The 18,383-nt window shown below is 37.8% G+C and overlaps 2 protein-coding genes across 2 annotated transcripts; one reads left to right on the top strand and one right to left on the bottom strand.

Moving 5' to 3' along the window:
- Positions 1-132: 132 nt before the first annotated feature.
- LOC136236653 (BRCA1-A complex subunit Abraxas 1-like) lies at positions 133-4,273 on the bottom strand. The gene is made up of 8 exons (XM_066026876.1): positions 4,110-4,273; positions 3,056-3,149; positions 2,332-2,368; positions 1,486-1,552; positions 1,318-1,432; positions 1,047-1,266; positions 906-993; positions 133-526 (listed from the first exon to the last, which is right to left on the bottom strand). The coding sequence occupies exons 1-8, from the start codon at positions 4,203-4,205 to the stop codon at positions 212-214; spliced, it is 1,032 nt and encodes a 343-aa protein (XP_065882948.1). The 5' UTR covers positions 4,206-4,273; the 3' UTR covers positions 133-211.
- Positions 4,202-18,174, top strand: LOC136236593 (exocyst complex component 4-like). Its single transcript, XM_066026809.1, has 29 exons — positions 4,202-4,285; positions 4,339-4,379; positions 9,058-9,209; positions 10,093-10,231; positions 10,703-10,791; positions 10,854-10,930; positions 10,997-11,078; positions 11,329-11,385; positions 11,433-11,474; positions 12,441-12,643; positions 13,067-13,137; positions 13,204-13,345; positions 13,394-13,456; positions 13,515-13,603; positions 13,661-13,709; positions 13,760-14,007; positions 14,149-14,252; positions 14,310-14,380; positions 14,896-15,034; positions 15,258-15,372; positions 15,420-15,486; positions 15,668-15,706; positions 15,755-15,862; positions 16,247-16,419; positions 16,744-16,861; positions 16,917-17,032; positions 17,085-17,180; positions 17,271-17,382; positions 17,913-18,174. Exons 1-29 carry the CDS (start codon positions 4,265-4,267, stop codon positions 18,072-18,074), a joined length of 2,985 nt encoding a protein of 994 aa, XP_065882881.1. The 5' UTR covers positions 4,202-4,264; the 3' UTR covers positions 18,075-18,174.
- The last annotated feature ends 209 nt before the right edge of the window (positions 18,175-18,383 follow it).

Genomic DNA, 18,383 nt, shown 5'->3' with positions numbered 1-18,383 from the left:
TACGCCACAAACAAAGGTGAGAAAACTACACTGTAATAAGACTTCTGAAACCGTATAAAGGCTTGAACACAAATTGCTACATGTCTGTAACTACTGGATACTGAGCATCTTATAATTATAGTTACAGCACAATTTAGGTATGTACTGGCAACCACCCGGGAGCATTTATTTAAAACAATAGTTTCATAAATAACTACAAAAATGATATCGATTATGCAATTTCTTGAGAGGCGTAAGTTTCATCATCATTATCATCTGATAAGTTGCTGGTGGTTGGAGGAGGACTAGTGTTTGTGTTGCTTTGCAGTTCAATTAGATTTTCATTGATGAAGGAATCTAGGTCAGTTTTAGTTTCATGTGTCTTACTGCTGCTGCTGGTGGTGGTGGTGGTGGTGGTAATGCTGCTGCTGGTGGTAATACTGCTGGTACCAGGCTTACGTTGCCGCTTCTCTTCCTTCAACACAGCCACCTCTTCAGCTAGCTGCTCTACAGTCTGATTGCCTTCAGCAACACATTCTTCTAATGACTTCAAAGAAACAGAGTAAATAGACCAGTGCAAAAACTGATAGAAAGCTGGTAATGAGTAATCACTTCACATATATATATATATATATATTTTGCCAGACATTCTAATGTCCACTGACTAGAAAAATAAGGAAGAAAATCTGTTTTGTCAAATATTTAAGAAGCCGAAAGTAGGATACTGAAAAACCATTGAGAAAAAATGAAAAAAGAAACAGCCTCAAATACACATCATTTTTGGTGAAATGTACTCTGATATGGGATAGGTAAAAAACACACACACAGTTTAGTTAAATGGAATGAAAATTTAACCAATCTGACCTACTTTAATGCTTGGCGATAGGATTCCTTGATAACATGTCATCATACAGTTCAACACAAACCTGCATCCTACTCAATACTGCTCTGAATAAAGATCTCATGTTCTTTGCCTCTTGTGGTATACCGTCTACCTTACTGATTAGTTGATCCCTAATAATACATCACCATAGAAACAATGATGTAAATAACAACAAAATGTCTACCTGTTATCGTTAACAACACTGGTAAAGACATTTGTGTTGCTAGGCAACACCAGAGCAGAAGGAACGAGGTGATATGTTGACTGGGCTGTGGAGAGCAAATTGACTACTTCAACATGAAGGCTTTGAAATTTATCATCACAAAATTGATGGAAGGAATATTCAATTGATGAAATAGCAGTGTTGTGATTTGCTTCGTCGGTTAATAATAAAAACAAGAAATCTACAGTATATAAGTGTAAAGGGTAAAATTATACTGGAGTATAAGCTGCACCTTCATTGTTGATGTGTGAAAACAGCTGCATCAAGCTGCGATGGATGGCTCGTTCGCGAAGTGACATGAAATGTCTGCTGCTTCCACGACGATAACTAAACCATCCAATCACATACTAGGAAACAAGAAGGAAATATGTTAGCTGCAACCACCACAAGTTATCACTACCTGCAAGTCACTTTTAAGTATTTTCCGAATGTCTTCAACAGCCAGTGAGCCATAACAGTCATAAAAACTGGATAATAATATAAAGTAATGATGACAAAAACAAAAAAGAAGAGAAAAACGCCAGGGCTGCTACATTATGTAGATTTGTCACATACAAATAGCACTGGTAGTACAAAGTTGGCTATAGTGTCAAGACCATAGGGGCAATACTGGTCACATGACCTTTCAGACAACAAGTTATGACCTAAAGAAACAATCACTGATGAGAAAGAGCAAGTTTACACTCCCATGAAACATACATTTCAAAGTCACAACTACTAGCAAGTGAAGTTGAGAAAAAAGTTACTATATGATCTAGTAATTTATGTACAACTAGCCAACCACACATATTACAGTAATACAAAGTCACTATTCACATTTGTACACTTGATAAATGGCTGAATGCTTCAATTTGTAATGTGGTTACACCCTTCACACGATAAACACTTTCAACATTGTATTGATGTAGTGAATATGTCACGTTAGCACAGTAGCTGATGTTCCTGTTTGTGATAATAACCTTTGTGTTAAAGAATGGAACAAACCCAGTTAGTTTACAAATTAATTAACATTCTAAAAATTAATTGATATTTGGCCTTTTTGATATGAAGTAAGGCCAGTATTGCTACTATCACTACACCCTAGTAAATACCTTTTTGTCTACAATTACATGTATGCAGCGTCAGTTAAGAAGGAAAACTGTAGCTCAATAACATAAAATGAGTTTTTGCTAAAAGACAACTCATTAAAACCACACATTTAATTTCCTACAAGTCTAGTATACTGATTACAACATTCTTAGACTACCTGTATTTTCTGCCACAGTTCACAGATGACTGAATACCTATAAAAACAATGAAAGTCATCACAAATCAGCTACACACTAGGATTTGTTTGCTAAGTTTTGTCAATAAAATTGCCTTGATCACCAGACCATACTTCCAGGGACTGGCAAGTAACAAATTCAAGGATGTGCAGTGAGATGAAATCATGTGACATTACAATACAAGTGACACACATACCAAGCTTCCAGGCTGAGTTTCAATGTACAGTGAAGCCTGCTTTATGGTTTAGCCATCTGCGTAAGCCAGTCAGGCAACAAACCGGTCAAGCGTGGATTGAACAAGTTTTACATGTCTAATATGTTGTCTCCTAAGATGCACTAACCAAGAAACTCACAATTGTAAAGTTATGTTGGTTGGCTGTTGCTATGTATAGTGCACGCCAATTCTTTGTCCGTGACAAAAATTACTTTTTATCAAGAGAAACATACTGTATGTATATACATCAGTTTCCTTTGCATTTACAAAAAAAAACTTGAACTCACCATTTCATGGCTCATAGAGTTTGTAATTATACAAAGTACAGTCAGGTGTGTACAGTACAACAAGATTTAGAACAAGGCATGCATAGCATAGCAGCTTTGATACTCATACCACCTTGTTCTATAGCTGTGATTGTGTAAACAGTTCACAGAAATTACTGGCAGAAAATTTACACAAAATATGCACAGTGTAGTACTGTAACTCACATGTGGTATGCTTTTGTTCCTTCTTTTGTTGTTCCTGAGAGTCACTGATGGTGCCGTGTTCAACTGAGAATGATCCACCCAACAGAAATCCTTCCTACATGTATATGCACAGCCACACAGATCAGAATACAGACACACATGTATATGCATCTTGCAATGTTCAGGTATATATACACAGCTAGAGACAGGAAAACAGTTGCCACAATGAACAAGGTCCTAATTTCACTTTGAATGCCCATACTATCACACACGAAGCCTACATGCATGCACTATATTTCCCATGTCGTTTATATCGCAGGACAATACTATATATGATGTACACAACTGGTTTGGTGTGACCAAATATGTGTGTTTTCATGGAAATAGCAGCTAAGGCCAAAATTTGTTAATACCTTGTTTTCTGTCACCTGCCTGCATCCATTTGTGCCACCTGCATTGGTAATTATTATTGTAATTGGCATTTATAAATAATTAAATTATTTGTAATTTGTGTGCCTCCAGCATTTGCCTATGAAGTTAGCATATCTCAGCACACAAATATGATTGTTTATTGGAGTTTCACAAGCAAAGTCAATAGGTTGTTCGACCCTACAGATGCTTCACTGAGGCAGCCAGCTGGCTATCTGATGCTTGTTTTGATGATTTTCAAAAATAATAATTATTAATAACCGCCCGCACTAGTTGAATGTTCTTTTGGGGACAGGAAACTAGGAATTAATAAAGGTTGGCCTAAGCATTAAACCTATAGAATCTTTAGAGTACCTGACAAATGCATGTGTGTGCAGGTAGTCTGGCCACGTCAGACAATATAACTGTAGTTTGTGTACAATCTTCAAAATACACACATCATCTAGTGATGATGGCTTGAAAACTCTAGATGAGGAGGTTGCAGCTATCTCACGTGTCAGACAGGACACAGACTAGATATACTAAGGACTCATCCACACTACACACCTAGTGTTGTAGCCCACTGGAACCCACAAGAAGGCTGCATAGCAGGGTGTCAGAATTTTGCAAGGCAGCTGGATTCCACTTTATTTTAATACACTCTTACCGAGTCTCCGTCACAGTTTTGCAACTGAAACAGTAAAGACGAGAGAGTCGTTCCACTAATCTTCACTGATCGCGCGTTACCGTTGTTGTTGCTCATGTTACCCTAAATGACGCTCAGGTATTCTAATTAATGCTCTCCGACTACGTCCGACAGAAATGGCTTCCTACGAGAGCCAGGTTAGCCACGTACCTTGTAGTGTATCTGTAATCACTGGAGTTTGTTTGTACAGTCATCTTTGCTACTGTCTGTTATTCGGAAACTTTTAGACTGGTGAGGACAATTTAAATTGTGTATTTAAACGTGTATAGCATGATGGAGACCTTGGAATGTGGTGATATTTGTTTGTAAACACTTGACCATATTTGTAAACCTGCACATCACATTATTAGACCCTTGAAATTACGTATTGATATGTAATGCCCTAATACAAACTCTTCTTAAAACTACCCATATACTATCTATGCTCAAACATGCTGCTCGCCTTTCCTAGCTAGTTACATGATATATCAGTTGCCATATTGTACAATTCACCAACTTCCTCTGACTGTGTGTGGGAGATATGAAGGAATATATTGTATTGTGTACTTGCTCTTTGTAAAGGTTACGTGACTGTCTTTAACGTCTGAGCAATTGTGCAATTTCCTGTACAAAATTATCGTAGCATACAGAAATATACTAACAATTTAATAAGCATACTATTGTTAACTCTGCTCTGTTGCATGCTTGTTTGTATGCAATGTGTTGGGTACAACAGAGCGTGTGAGTGATAATAAACTTAGCTATACAGGGTCCCATCCTTGTGGAATAGTACAATTTCTCTGATCATCACATACACCATACCTGCATGTAGTACACATATACATACATATTATCAAGAGTGAATAATTCACTCTTTGATATTTGCCTGTGGAAAAAGCTTGAACAATTGCACCTGTACTAGTGCACATATGCAAGTGTGCGCACATACACACAAAAGCCATCAGCTGCCATGCGTATGTAATACCTATCCAGTGAAAATACTGGATCACTTGTGCACTACTGAAGTACTGAGTCAGTTTAGGGAAAACCTCCTGATGAAGATGCGGTGGTACCAATTGGAAGTTAAACAGTTTCTTGCGGATGGCAGTCATGTAGATACTGTAGACCAGCAGCCGAGAAATCAGCTGTAACCACTCAAGGGATAACTACAGTCTGGCCAAAGAGTTGTTCCCCAGAATGATGCGAGTAAGTGGATACATGAAAACTGTAACTATGTTTATTAGTCCGTCTATACCACCGAGAAGCAAAATGGACACAGTCAGTTTGATATGTTCTCGAAGCAAAGCAACCAGCTTGCTAGTGGACAGTACCCTGTAGGACACTGTACAATATCTTACACTTGAAGGTGTGAACACCCTAAGTCTCATCTGCATCTCACCTGTTATGTGAGGTAAGGACAGTTGGTTCTTGAGGTCCCGCAGCTGGGTATGCGAGTAATGCTTACAAAAACTTGGCACAAGGAACAGACAAAAGCAGTAGTAGATTGTCGCACCACCAGTGTACACCTCATTTACTAGTCATGATCATGGTACAGCTGCAAGAGAACCCACTGGAATGCCAATAGGAGCATGCACCCCTAACATTGTAACAAAGTCCGCCAAGCTGTCTCTGTCCTTCATATGTGAAATACTATCTCCTGAGAGGGCAACACCTCCACAAAGGCACCAGGTAGATGTGTGCTTAGTGTTACCATCTTGCACACATGCAAACACGACATCTGTGTGTGTGTCCTAAAGAAGAATCTGACAGTATTTACCTACTTAATATTTTCGCTACATGCAAATATTTATCAGTACATGCTACACATCTGATGCAACTACACTCAAGTGAATACCACAGTATAGTGGAATTTATATAAATGTTTATGTGTGTTAGGAAATGAAAGAAATAGCACTTGTTGTCGAATTTTGCTGCAAAAAGGAAGTGTGTTGTGTACGTAGACTTACAAATACAGTTGTTGAGCTGAAGAGTAAGCTATAATAGTTCTCTATATAGTATAGTCTCTATAGTATAGTATAGTATAGTATAGTATAGTATATAGTGTAGTTCTCTATAGTTCTATATATTATAGTTCTTTGTATAGTTCTCTATTCGTAGCACCGTTAGCTGTTGTTAATTATTCCTTCTGGGTTGGTAATGCGTGTTATACTGAAGCAAGCTGAGCTACACACACGAAATATTATTTTATTCTTGTTTTTCTGCTGGCTACCGATGTGATGGGCAGGGATGTGCCCACAGTGGTCCCACTGTCAGTACCAACCACCACTTTGATAAAATAGCCACCACTACCACTCAACAACCACTACAAATTCACCTCTGACATACAAAGTTAAGGCCCCATACTACATTTCTTGGCCCAACCCTATCTCTTCTAACCACCACTATTCTAAACCTGAGCGCATCACTGGATGGACCCTTGAGAATTTGAGATTGTTTATTGCAATCGCTATTTACGTGGCTAATGTGGAGATGATGATTAATTGAAGATCCTCGAAGCACCTGGATTTTGCTAGCCAGTTGATGTTTGTCGTGCTAGGCATCAATTGGTTTGTTGCCATAGCACTTGCCTACCATCACAAAGAGATTGTTACAACAAAGTTTGCCTGTGGCGTGGTCACAGCAGTATGGGTGTTAACGGTGGTCACTTATGCAGTTTTTTTATCAGTGACAGATTTCATCTATATCCGCAATTTGCAGAATGCACTATTGTGACACATTTCCCATTTGTGTACTTGATCAGGCTGTTCATGCTAGTAATGTCAACAATTCTATTCATTGTTATCAACGTATACCTATATTACAAGATTTTGGAGACTCAAGCAAAATACTGAAGGAACTTACAACTGCATGGCCATGATTCACGGACCACTAGCAAGCTGGTTGCTTTGAGGAAGAGGCTTCGAGAACATATCAAACCAACTGTACATGTGTCCATTTTGCTTCTCGGTGGTATAGACGGATTAATAAACATAGTTACAGTTTACATGTATCCACTTACTCGCATCATTCTGGGAAACAACTCTTTGGCCAGACTGTACCTACTGCAGTTTCTAGTGTTACCCCTTGAGTGGTTACAGCTGATTTCTCGTCCACTGGTCTATGGCATCTACATGACTGCCATCCGCAAGAAACTGTTTGACTTCAATTGGTACCACCGCATCTTCAGCCGCCATAGCCGAGTAATTGTCCTGAATCAACAAAGATAGTTGTGTAAAATGTGTGTATTTTAAGCATGCAAAAGTTTGAGGGCCATACTTATGTCTATATATTATGTTTGTGTATTGTGTATCAGTGTTTTGGAAATGGTATAAAATACTTATCAATTCTTGATTGGTGTTGTCATGGGTTTCAGAGTGATGATACATGTGGTGGGTGGCATGTACAAACATAGATGGGTCTGAATAGGATCAGGTTTTTCAAGAGGTTTATGGTACAGAAAACGTCTGCTTTGTTGTAACCAGGTTTTGCTTTCTTCCTACCTAAGAATCAAGTGTTTGATTAATTGCTCAGAATCATATAGGAGATAATATAAATTGTCTATTACCAATGTGAGATTTAATGTATATCTTACTGTGTAACTCTACGTGTTTTATGAATTTTATATGCTTCTTAGCCTGTCTTGTTGAGTATAGTAAGTGTCATCAAATCATGGTATTGTATATACATACAGTAAGGTATCTCATGGACGTTGGGCTTCAAATTGTTGCCTACTGTTACTTGTAACTAAGGTGATAGTAATACTACAGTGACATCACTGTTGTAAATTAATTGTCTTGTGTTAAATGATACTTCTGTGATTATGAAGCCTCACAGAACTCAAGATATTGTAAGGATTATAAATTGTTCAGCCATATTTAGGAAAGCTTATTATACTATCACTGACTACGATCGGTTGAAGGTATTCACTAGGTTCATGTATGAGGTACGTATTTCTCCCATGAAACTGTATGATGATCGAGCGATTCACATGCCTTTTATGTGCTGCACTTAGTTATATATGTCCTCCATTAAACTTGAATTTTACCATACTTGTGTATGGGACCAAAACTTCATACCTCTATTAAGAAGGTCATTTGCGTTTATTTCATATTTCACAGCACCTGATTAGCAAATTTTGCCAGTATGATGTTTTACTCCTTTTTTTTTTTTATGGAAATATTCTCAAAATTTATGATCTAGTAGTGTCTGTATTGTGTAATGCTCAAGTTTCCATACCATACATGTATTGTGTAATGCTCAAGTTTCCATACCATACATGTATTCAAACAAACTTGCAACCACTATATGGTACACAATATGTAAATATAGGGCCGCTGCTGCTGAGGAACGTTGTGCCTCCTTTTCACATTTTGTTCAGTGGATGGTGCTTTGTGGCATGAGGCTGTTTTGTTTTTGTGTCGTTTGGCGAGGAAGCTATCATTTAATATAGCAGTAAGCCTATAACATGTATTTAAGAATGTTTTATAATTGGTTGGAGGGATTTCTTTCCTTTCTTTGGCCCTTTTTCTGTTTCGCCTTATTAGCTGGTTTAAAGTTGTCTTAAAACCTCCAATATATTAGGTTACACAGGTAATCCAAAGACTGCAGCACAATTTGCTGTAGACCTTGAGTGCTGGTCACTGTAAAGCTGTAATAACAATATCAATAATATCTCTTTGAGTGTGAACAGTCAACATTAATAGCCTATTTCTTTATACTTAATCCTAATACTATGCCTGGTTTCTCTATGTACAATCACTGTGGATGGTGTAAGCTACATATGGCACAATCTGTGGTATATATCTGAGGGGAGTTTTTATGTGGTGTTTATTCAAGCCACAGAATAAAATTAGTTTTAAATGCACTGTATATTGTGTTAGTGGTAGGCGCCATTTGTATCTTGTGTGTATACTTGTGTTGACTGCTGTAGCACGGATGATGATGATAGATTTCAACAGCGACGGAAACTTGAAGAGGACCTCTCTGTGGCAGAGGATCGGATGAACAACCATGTTGAGGGACACCTCAGTGAGCTGCATGGTGCTCTGGAGACCTTCAGCAAAGTGGATGCTAGGATCACCAGTAAGGAAGTATTAGTGGATTAAATGGAAAGATTCTGTTAGGATTTTTTTGGCCCCCTGAAATTGATTTTACCCCTCCTGAAGATGCTTGTTCCAATTAGGGCAGTCTTAATACTATAGTTTTGTCAAAACTATCTGTAGAAATATTTGATAAGGCAGCATCAACAATATATCTGTACTCTTGGTAGATAGACACATAGCAGGTCTTCAATATTGCTGGTCAATACCGTATAAGCAGAAATTTTGGCAAGCAGAATATTTGACGTTTGCATAATAATTTGTATTTGGCGAGAGTTTAATTTGACGAAATGCAACGTGGAGTCCCGCGCGTGAACCCGTGTGGTAGCAAATTGTATAGCTGGCTTCTCATTTACAAAGATATATGTACATTTACTTCATTGGCCCGCATACTGGAGAGAGTTTCATGTGAGACGGAGAATTCATGACAGTGTAGCAAAAGGAATCGAAGTGACTGGGAACATTCTCCATGCCAAGTAGCTAGTTACGATCCAGCTCCGCTGCTTGTTTCTTGAGGTGTATCTTCCTTTTGTTCGGAGAAATAGTATAGGACCTCCTTAATCTGTGATATTTATACAGATAATCGTTGAATTGTTTGATTAACCGCTGGCTGACCTCCAGTAGTACATTGGTATAGATACACCACCTTGCTTCTTGCTTGATCTTTCGCCTGTTCAATTGGTTAAAATATTAGAAACACTATATAATGGCAAGATTTTAATTTGACGATTTTGTGAGCATCCGCCAATTCACCAATTTTAATATAATTCCACGCCAAAATTTCTGCTCATACGGTATCTTGGAAAACTGATTTTTGCTGCTACCCTGGGTTGAAGCTGCGATAAGCAAATGTTTCTTTTCTGCAGGTGCTCAGACTAAAGTTAAACAATTAAAGAAGACTCTTTTGGATTGTCGCACACTTTTACAGTGCAAGAGAGATGATTTGAAAAGATTGTGGGCTGAGGATTTGAGATTTAAGAAGATATTAAATGAGCTTCAGCTCGTGTGAGTGAAATATTTCTGTGTGCTGTATTAGAGTGGTTTAGCACATACTACACAAATACTGCACAAATACTGCATAATGTTTTGTTGAAAGAATTGTGATTTTATACGAGGATAGGCTCTATGCATACATGCTGGATTTCATTTGTACTGTACACTGTATTTAGAGGGAATACTGGTGTGGGTTGTATGGGAACCATTTTTGCCAAGTTGATAAAACTATTGTAAACTTGTATTGTACACTGAAACTCTGGCTTTATGGTGTAACTTTTGACAGAAGGAAAAGTTGATAAATCATTAAATGTTGACAAAAATCATAAATCTACACTCACTTTTAAGGCACTTATTGACATTTGACAAATGAATTCATTTGTTCGTTTGTCTTTTCTTCTGTCAAAATTTCCACTTGGCATCTGTATTTGAGTGTGCTTGCCTTGCTGACTGTATTATTAGATTAGTTTTATAATGTTACAGAGAGAAAGTAAAGGGAGTACCAGAAGAGCTAAAGATACTAAAAGCCAACAAACACTACCTTCATGCCACTGAGTTACTAACCAACACAGGTTAGAGCCTGTTAAAAATATTTTTGAAATAAGTTCTCTTATTTACTTCTAATAATGTGCAGTGGCTCAACTGGATAAAGACTTGGCAATGATTGAAGCACTTCGTGAGTTAAGGGTGGAACTACGTGGCCACAAGGAGGTGGGTTAGATTGTGTTTGACAGCATAATGATATTAAAGATATTAAAGATATATTGGTTTCCATAGAAACTACATTGTGAAATTATAGAAGAGTTGCATAAACATTTATACATCAAGTTCACTCCCAAACAAGAATCCTCCAAGAAAGGTAATTTTGGTTATAATGTAACTGCAGATTGACTAGCAATTATTATGATTAAATACAATCATGTTGTTTTGCGCCTACAGTGGAACCTGTCTTGACTTTTTGGTCTTAGTAAACAGATTGTTGTATATATTTCTTACCTAAAGTTGGCTTATTTAGAGACGTGGTCTTTCTATTAAAGATAACTGCAGGTTCAACTTTATTTCATTGTGTATGTTTTGGTTGTGGTGTTTAGTTATTGTTATTTTACTAGTCCAAGAACCACCTGTCTTGAGCACCACATCATCTCCGTCATCTGGGAGGAAGAACAGTGAGTGGCAACCATGTTTGATGATCTCATTATTACATCATTGCTAGTACAACCTGCTCCAGTGAAGGGACACAGCAGGACATTGTCTAGTAAGTTAAAAATTTGTGTAATTAAGATGTATTTAGTTAATTATGGACATATTTAGAAATACATCATTGAATTATTCAACTAATTATAAATACAGTGGAACCTCAGTTATCCGAACCCCTTGGGACCAGGGGTGGTCCATAAGTCTGAAAAGTCTGAATCTCTGAAACTGTGTATAAATAACCTTAAAGTAGCATAAAGAAAAAATTAAAAATATCAGTGTTTTCAACTACCCTAATAGAACAGTCACTACTCTAATAGAGCAGTCATTTCCGTAGTTCGGTTAACTGAGAATCCAGATAACTGAGGTTCCACTGTACTGATAATGAATTATGAAAGTAAATTATTAGAATACCAATCTAATAATGATATGTTCATTAATTTTGTGTAAGAAATGACATTTTAGAACCAAACACTACAATTGGTAGTGACACTTAGAGGTCTCAAGAAACAGTCCCACAGTTTTTCATTGCCATGCAGTACTGTCATGAAGGTGTGTACTTTCATTGAAAAAAACAAAAAAAAAACACTTGAAAGTCAGCTTCGCCTTTCCTTCTTGCTGTGTGCTCAGAGCATCCAAAATACTTTTCATTGAATAATTTGCACTGGTTAACCAATCCCAATCCCCAATCCTTAATCGCTAAGCAAATAAGTATGTATAAAGGAAGTACATTCTAGTAAGGAAATGAAAAGTAATGAGAAAGACAGGTTGCCTACACCCGTAACTATATTAGTGCAATTTAGCATGGTCACACCTTTTGCATAGTGGCTTAGAGTCTACACGAAAAAGCGCCTATAAATTCATCGCCAGTGCTATAATTGACTAACCATATACTGAAGTATTAAATGTGCGTTAGGTACAGGGAGATTTCCCTTGTTTCATTACGTTTTATTGCTCAAAATTAGTATTTCTGATACTTGTAAAGAAATCACAATATTTACAATAATCCATTCATCCACCTTTCTAGGAACTCATGCCCTTGAGATGGCTGCAGCCATTGCTGAGCAGTCTCAGTCAACAACAACAGATGGGGGCGTGAAAGAAAGTCAAGAGTATGAAGAAGTGATCGAGGACTTGTCAGTGCAAGATCCTGAGGCAGACAGTAGTCATTACATGGCCATCTTGGTAGAGTGTCTTTCCACGCTTAACAAGATTCCTGAAGCTGTGAAAGTATGTGCATACGTTATGTTAGTGTTTTTTGATATGGTGGTGAAACTCACTTAGCATTTACCCCTTTAATAAGACCATCTTTATGTAGTGACCATGTGCGTAAGTCCCATTACCTTAGACCATTATTAAGGCCACTACATGGACCAATGCTACTTGGTAGCTATGATACGAACAATGATTTTGCTGTCAGTTTTAACTGTACTTTGTGTATATAGCAAATTTTTCTTGGCATCTTTCTGACCTAGGAACTCACCCTGTTCGTAAAACTCCATGTCACATAAAATCATATTGTTTAGTTTACTGAAATTTGCGTGATGTTTTACACTGTCTACTTTGTAAGAGATTTACACAAGTGAATTTGCAGTACAGTTTGTGTCCTCTTTTAAAAAACATTTCTAAAGTGTTCTTTCTGCTGTATTACAGGAAGTCCACAACAGAATGGAGACTGAACTACTACTGATGTTGGAAAGAGCTGCAGTGCAAGTATCAGTAAAGTATGTTTGAGCCACGTCCTTGTGGTTTTTGCAGCTTTAGTATGTGTACGGTCCACCCTTTTGTAGTGCTGGGATGACAGTACAAGAGATAGCAACCAAGAATCAGCCACGGCTGCTGGAAGATTTGTTGAAAGCTTGTTTTGATAAATTCTGTAATGTTGTTGCTGCACATGAGGTGCTTTTGCAGCATTTGAAACGTACCAAAGAGGTGACTGACTAGCCACACTTGCCAAGCTTGTGTGAATTTTTGTTGCAGACATACAAGCTAGATTTGCAGATATACAGCAAGAAGGATGTCTGGGCTGTGGTGCAACATGTGGTAAGCTCTTTAGCCACGTCCATTTTGTGGTGCTATTAGGAACGCCTCCCTCTTTTAGCTGCAACAGGTGTTGAGTGAACATTTGGCCTTTGATGAAGCAGCAAATATATCATCTTCTTCTTCTTCAAATGCTCTCTCCAATATTGGGTATGTATGTAGGCTTTACTATTTCTAATAATTTCATTATTTTTATGATATATTTAGTGACCTAGGTTCTTATTTCTTGCCTAAGAAGAGACCAGGAGCTATGCAGGTGACAAGACCATACAATTACTCCATTGATGTAATTGCAATATCATCTAGCAAGCTCCTTTGTTCAAGTTTGACAGTTCTCGACATGCAATGAGTATTAGCATTTATCTGAAGGAACGTAGGCATGCAGAGTTGGCCTTGACTGGTGATAGTAGCGGTGCGAATATTTCTAGAAGCATGGAATCAGCTGCTTCACAGATATTAGTCTGTGTTCCACAAATGAGAAACATTACAAATGTGTTTCGTATCATCTGTGAGTTTGTCAGCAAGGTTGAAGGCAACCTTAACTTAAAATCAGGGTGAGTCATAATCCTCACAAGGTGTCTATTTATTTTAGAATATTGGGCTGTATTTAGAATTTTTTTTTTATTTCCATAAGAATACTGTTTGTTTTGTAATTCATGCAATTACAGTATTTCTACTGTGCTTTCTACATGTAGGGAGCACTGTGTGTTATATCATTTCATTCATTCATTTGTGGAGGATACATTCATTGATGCTGTACGTATTGAGCATTCTGAGAGAATTCATGTAGCCTGTAAATGTGAGATTGAGCTCCACCCTCTTTTGTGCTTGCATTGATTGGTTGTATTTCTTTTAGCTGAAGTCATAAAGACAACTGTGGATCCAAGGTCTGTGAAAGGACTTCAACTAAACAAGCCAATATTCCAAGTAAGCCATCAGCTGCACTGTATAAAGCCCCACCTACATTTTCATGCAGCCCAACCTGTCACATTATGTATATGTGATTGTGTATGCAAGAGTCAGTGCATTTGCTGTGCTTGCCAAATATGTGCGTACGTAATACTTACAAGAGAAAGCATTAACAAATTCTGTTTGAGAAGATGATGTTATTTATTTGCCATAAGGCTTGTGGCATTTATGGACTCCTTATTGTAGATATGTACTAATTGAGAAAAAAGTTGATGTGTGCAGTTTTGCTGCAAAAATTCTGTAGCTTGTTGCCTATCATGCCATCCGGTACTCTGTTTATACTGTTTAATGCTTGTGCATCAAAACCATGGCTACGTCATGGCCATAGTCTACCCTATAATGAGGTGGTCATATTAATGAGGTCATGACAGTACACCTTAGCTATGTTTAGGATCCACATGGTCACCACAAATGGGGTAGGTAGTCTTATCAAGGGATATTTTTGAATCATCTTTTTTTTTTGTCTTTCTTAGTGCGTGCTTGTGATGTGGAGGGCTTTGGATGATCTACACAAGCTGATGAGACATCTACCAAAATATGCTAACCGTTTCCTCAGTATTGCATGCAACCTTGCCTCTCAGTTCCGTGATGAGTGTCACCTTCTGTATCGATGTGAGCACCTGTATTTGTTGCTGTGTGCAAATGATTTGTAGTTATACTATTTATGCATATCAAAGCATGTTTACACGCACACGCACACGCACACACACACACACACACACACACACACACACACACACACACACACACACACACACACACACACACACATACACACACAAACAGTGCACCTGCACATATTGTGTGTGTATACCACCCCTTGATTTCTACTCAGTATTAACAGTTCAAGGAGGAGAGAGTGGGCGAAGGCTATCCACGATAACTCCAAACTCAATTGCTGTAGTGAGTGCTCGCTGGGCCAGGGACGATGATATCAGTCGCATGCTGAGGTTTTTGATTACCATATTTGATTAGTGGTCATCTTCCTGTCTTGTAGGTCTCTACCTAGTTGGAAGAACATGCATGATTCTGCTGGTAGAGCTCCTTTTACATTTGTTCCTGAGGTGTGTGTGTGTGTGTGTGTGCGTTGTGTGTGTGTGTAGCGTGTGTGTGGCGTATGTGCATGCATGCATGTAAAGAGGCTGAACAAGTGCTTGTAAAATCAACTACACAGTTCATGTACAGTTGTGATCGTATCACATTTTGAAGCATGTTAAGAGTAATACATTGTGTTTGCCTCATTAGTCTTCTACTGGTAGCCTCCAGCAAAGTCAACATCAAAAGGTATTGTGTTAGTTAGAAAAACGGTTGACTGAGCAGTTCACTCCACAGGAAAGTGATTTGCTAACAACAAACCTTCCCAGTGAGCAGCTGAGATCTAGCAACATTATTCTAAACCTGGATACTCTCAAGACAATTGCTACACTACATGAGAGCTTGGTATGTAGTCAGTAACCTTGTCACTGGTTGTGTATATGTGAAGACTTAGGCCTTAGGTGTTAATTAATCAGGCTTATAAAAATACGAATTGAATATTATGAAAAAGTAAGTCGCAAATCAAATTCATCCAATTTTGTGTCCTCAACTATTTTGCCATAGTTGCACTTTGGTGTGGGTTTATCGTTTGTCAAATTGTAACTACATGAATTATTTTAAATGATAAAGAAATTAAAGATCCCGACTTCTAGACCACCTCACTAATGAGGACACCTTCATAGCATTTGGAACTATTAAATTAGGACACACTGTATTGCCAAAGGTGTTCAGAATAGATATGTATGTATGTATGTGTACAGGCTCTTCATTTGCATTATCCTATCCTAGGAGTGGCTGACCACCAAGATGAAAGATTTAACTATGAGTCTCACTACACATGGAGTAGGTGGTGCTAGTGTGCAAGACTCCCCACCCCCTGGGGGTAGTGGGACTATGTCACCATTAACTGAGATGGTTCCGTCACCTCTTGAACAGGGACCAATGATCCTTGAGTTATTTGAGTAAGTCACAGTATGTGTGTACGTCCATTGGTGTATGTTTGTTTGCTCACCTACCTGTCTGTCAAATGTACATGTCTGTCTGTATGTATGTATGTCCATGTACATATGTCTGTCTGCCCATTTGTATGTAAGTAGGTTGATAAATATATGCAATGCTCATTTGCTTCTGATCTGTGTGAATATTAAGCCAAGTAGTTTTATGTTTGAATTGCTGTAAACAAGACGTATTGACATGAATATAATATACAGTAACAAGCAACTGGCCATGTAGGTGATAAATACTTGTCCCAATCCATAATTGGGTGTTGTATTGTATGATTTTAGTCAGCTATCGAAGGTGACACTTGGAGGCTTCCAAACACTTGCTGAATCAGCAATGCTTGTCCTACACATAGAAGTGCGATGCCACTGTTACTATTACATGCTCCCAGCTGTGTCAAAGGTATAGCGATAATTTATTACCTGACGAATTGTGAATTCAGCATTCTTCTTGATAGTCGAGTTACGTTGGTGAGGGTAATCAAACTATAGAGCCAGAAATTTCTGATCTCATTAAAGATCTTATGAACTTGGAGACACACATGCAAGACGTTCTCCAACCAGCTAAATTTAGGTATGGTAGACCAAAACTTTTAACCCTTCATTTCACCTTTCTTCTGTTACAGATATTTATTTGATGGGCTAGGACATTTGATATCATCAATATTTATATCCAGTACGGCACACCTGAGAAAAATTAACTCGGAAGGCATCAAGAAGATGTAAGTTTCACTTTCAGTACTGTTTCTGTTGTGGTATTTTTTAACTGTACATTTTAAAGGAGAGTGAGTGCTAACTGATTTGTTATACAGGTTAAAGAACATCACTGCTCTGCAACACTGCCTGTCCAAGATCACACTTAACAGGGAGTCAGACCTGGACCATGCCAAACAGTACTACGAACTACTTTATCTTAACAGTGATGTGAGTGGCTAGAAACTGTCTGTGAATTGTATATACCACCTACACCCTTAAAATATCTTATTTTTATAATCCCCACATGCAAGTTTAGGTAGAGATGTAAAAGCCAAGTTGTGTGCATTAGAGTTCAATAGAATAGCCAAATCATTAGCTAATGGTATTTCAAAAACACGTCTAGTTTCTCATCGTTTATAGTACATAAACAACAACAAATATATTCACATTGTCACAAGAATGAATTCATGATGTGTTAAATTGCATGGTAGTAACTTTCAGTTGACTAAGAATTAAGGCCATTAGTAGTTAATCACCCAATATGGGCAGGCAGATAGATGGATCAGAGAGCCAGCTGACATGGCTGAAACATCTGTTCTAGTCATTTGATAACTGTATTCATCCACCAATAGAGTACTTGGTACTAACTATCAAGGAAAATGGTGGAAAAACTAAGAACAAAGTTTATTTTGCTCAAGTTTGTAAATTTACGAAGTGTCTGTCTTTTTTCTTGCTAAGTATCTATCCACCTATTGTAGGAAATGTTACGGTTGATCGCAGAACAAGGCAGAGTCTTCAGCCAGCAAGATTACGCTAATGCTATGAAACTAATAGCTCAGAGTCAGCGAGCGTACGACCATGATGGACTGCAGAAGAGACTAGAAACACTAGCATCTCAATTCTCTTCTGATAATGTGTGACCACATTGTCAACACTCTTATATTTATTTTAACATGTGTATATTTATAATGGTTACTCTTTTTGTAAATATTGATTTTAAAAAGTGTGCTGACAACTAAAGGCTGATAACTTGAGGTATAGTGGTCACATTGTTTATGGAACATTTCTGCTCCACTTGGTTGTGAGACTCACTAACCATTAGCATGTTATATTGAATATACATACAGTCTGTGAGTATATACATCAAACCATGAGAACGGGAGAGTGTAAACTATTGAGTGTGAACTTTCCTCATGGTGTTCTTTGTACAATGAAATTTAAATGACTAG

Source organism: Dysidea avara, chromosome 10 (assembly GCF_963678975.1).
Source record: "Dysidea avara chromosome 10, odDysAvar1.4, whole genome shotgun sequence".
NCBI classification, from domain to species: Eukaryota; Metazoa; Porifera; class Demospongiae; order Dictyoceratida; family Dysideidae; genus Dysidea; species Dysidea avara.
The sequence above is the reverse complement of the archived record's forward strand: the minus strand, read 5'-3'. Positions and strand labels throughout refer to the sequence as shown.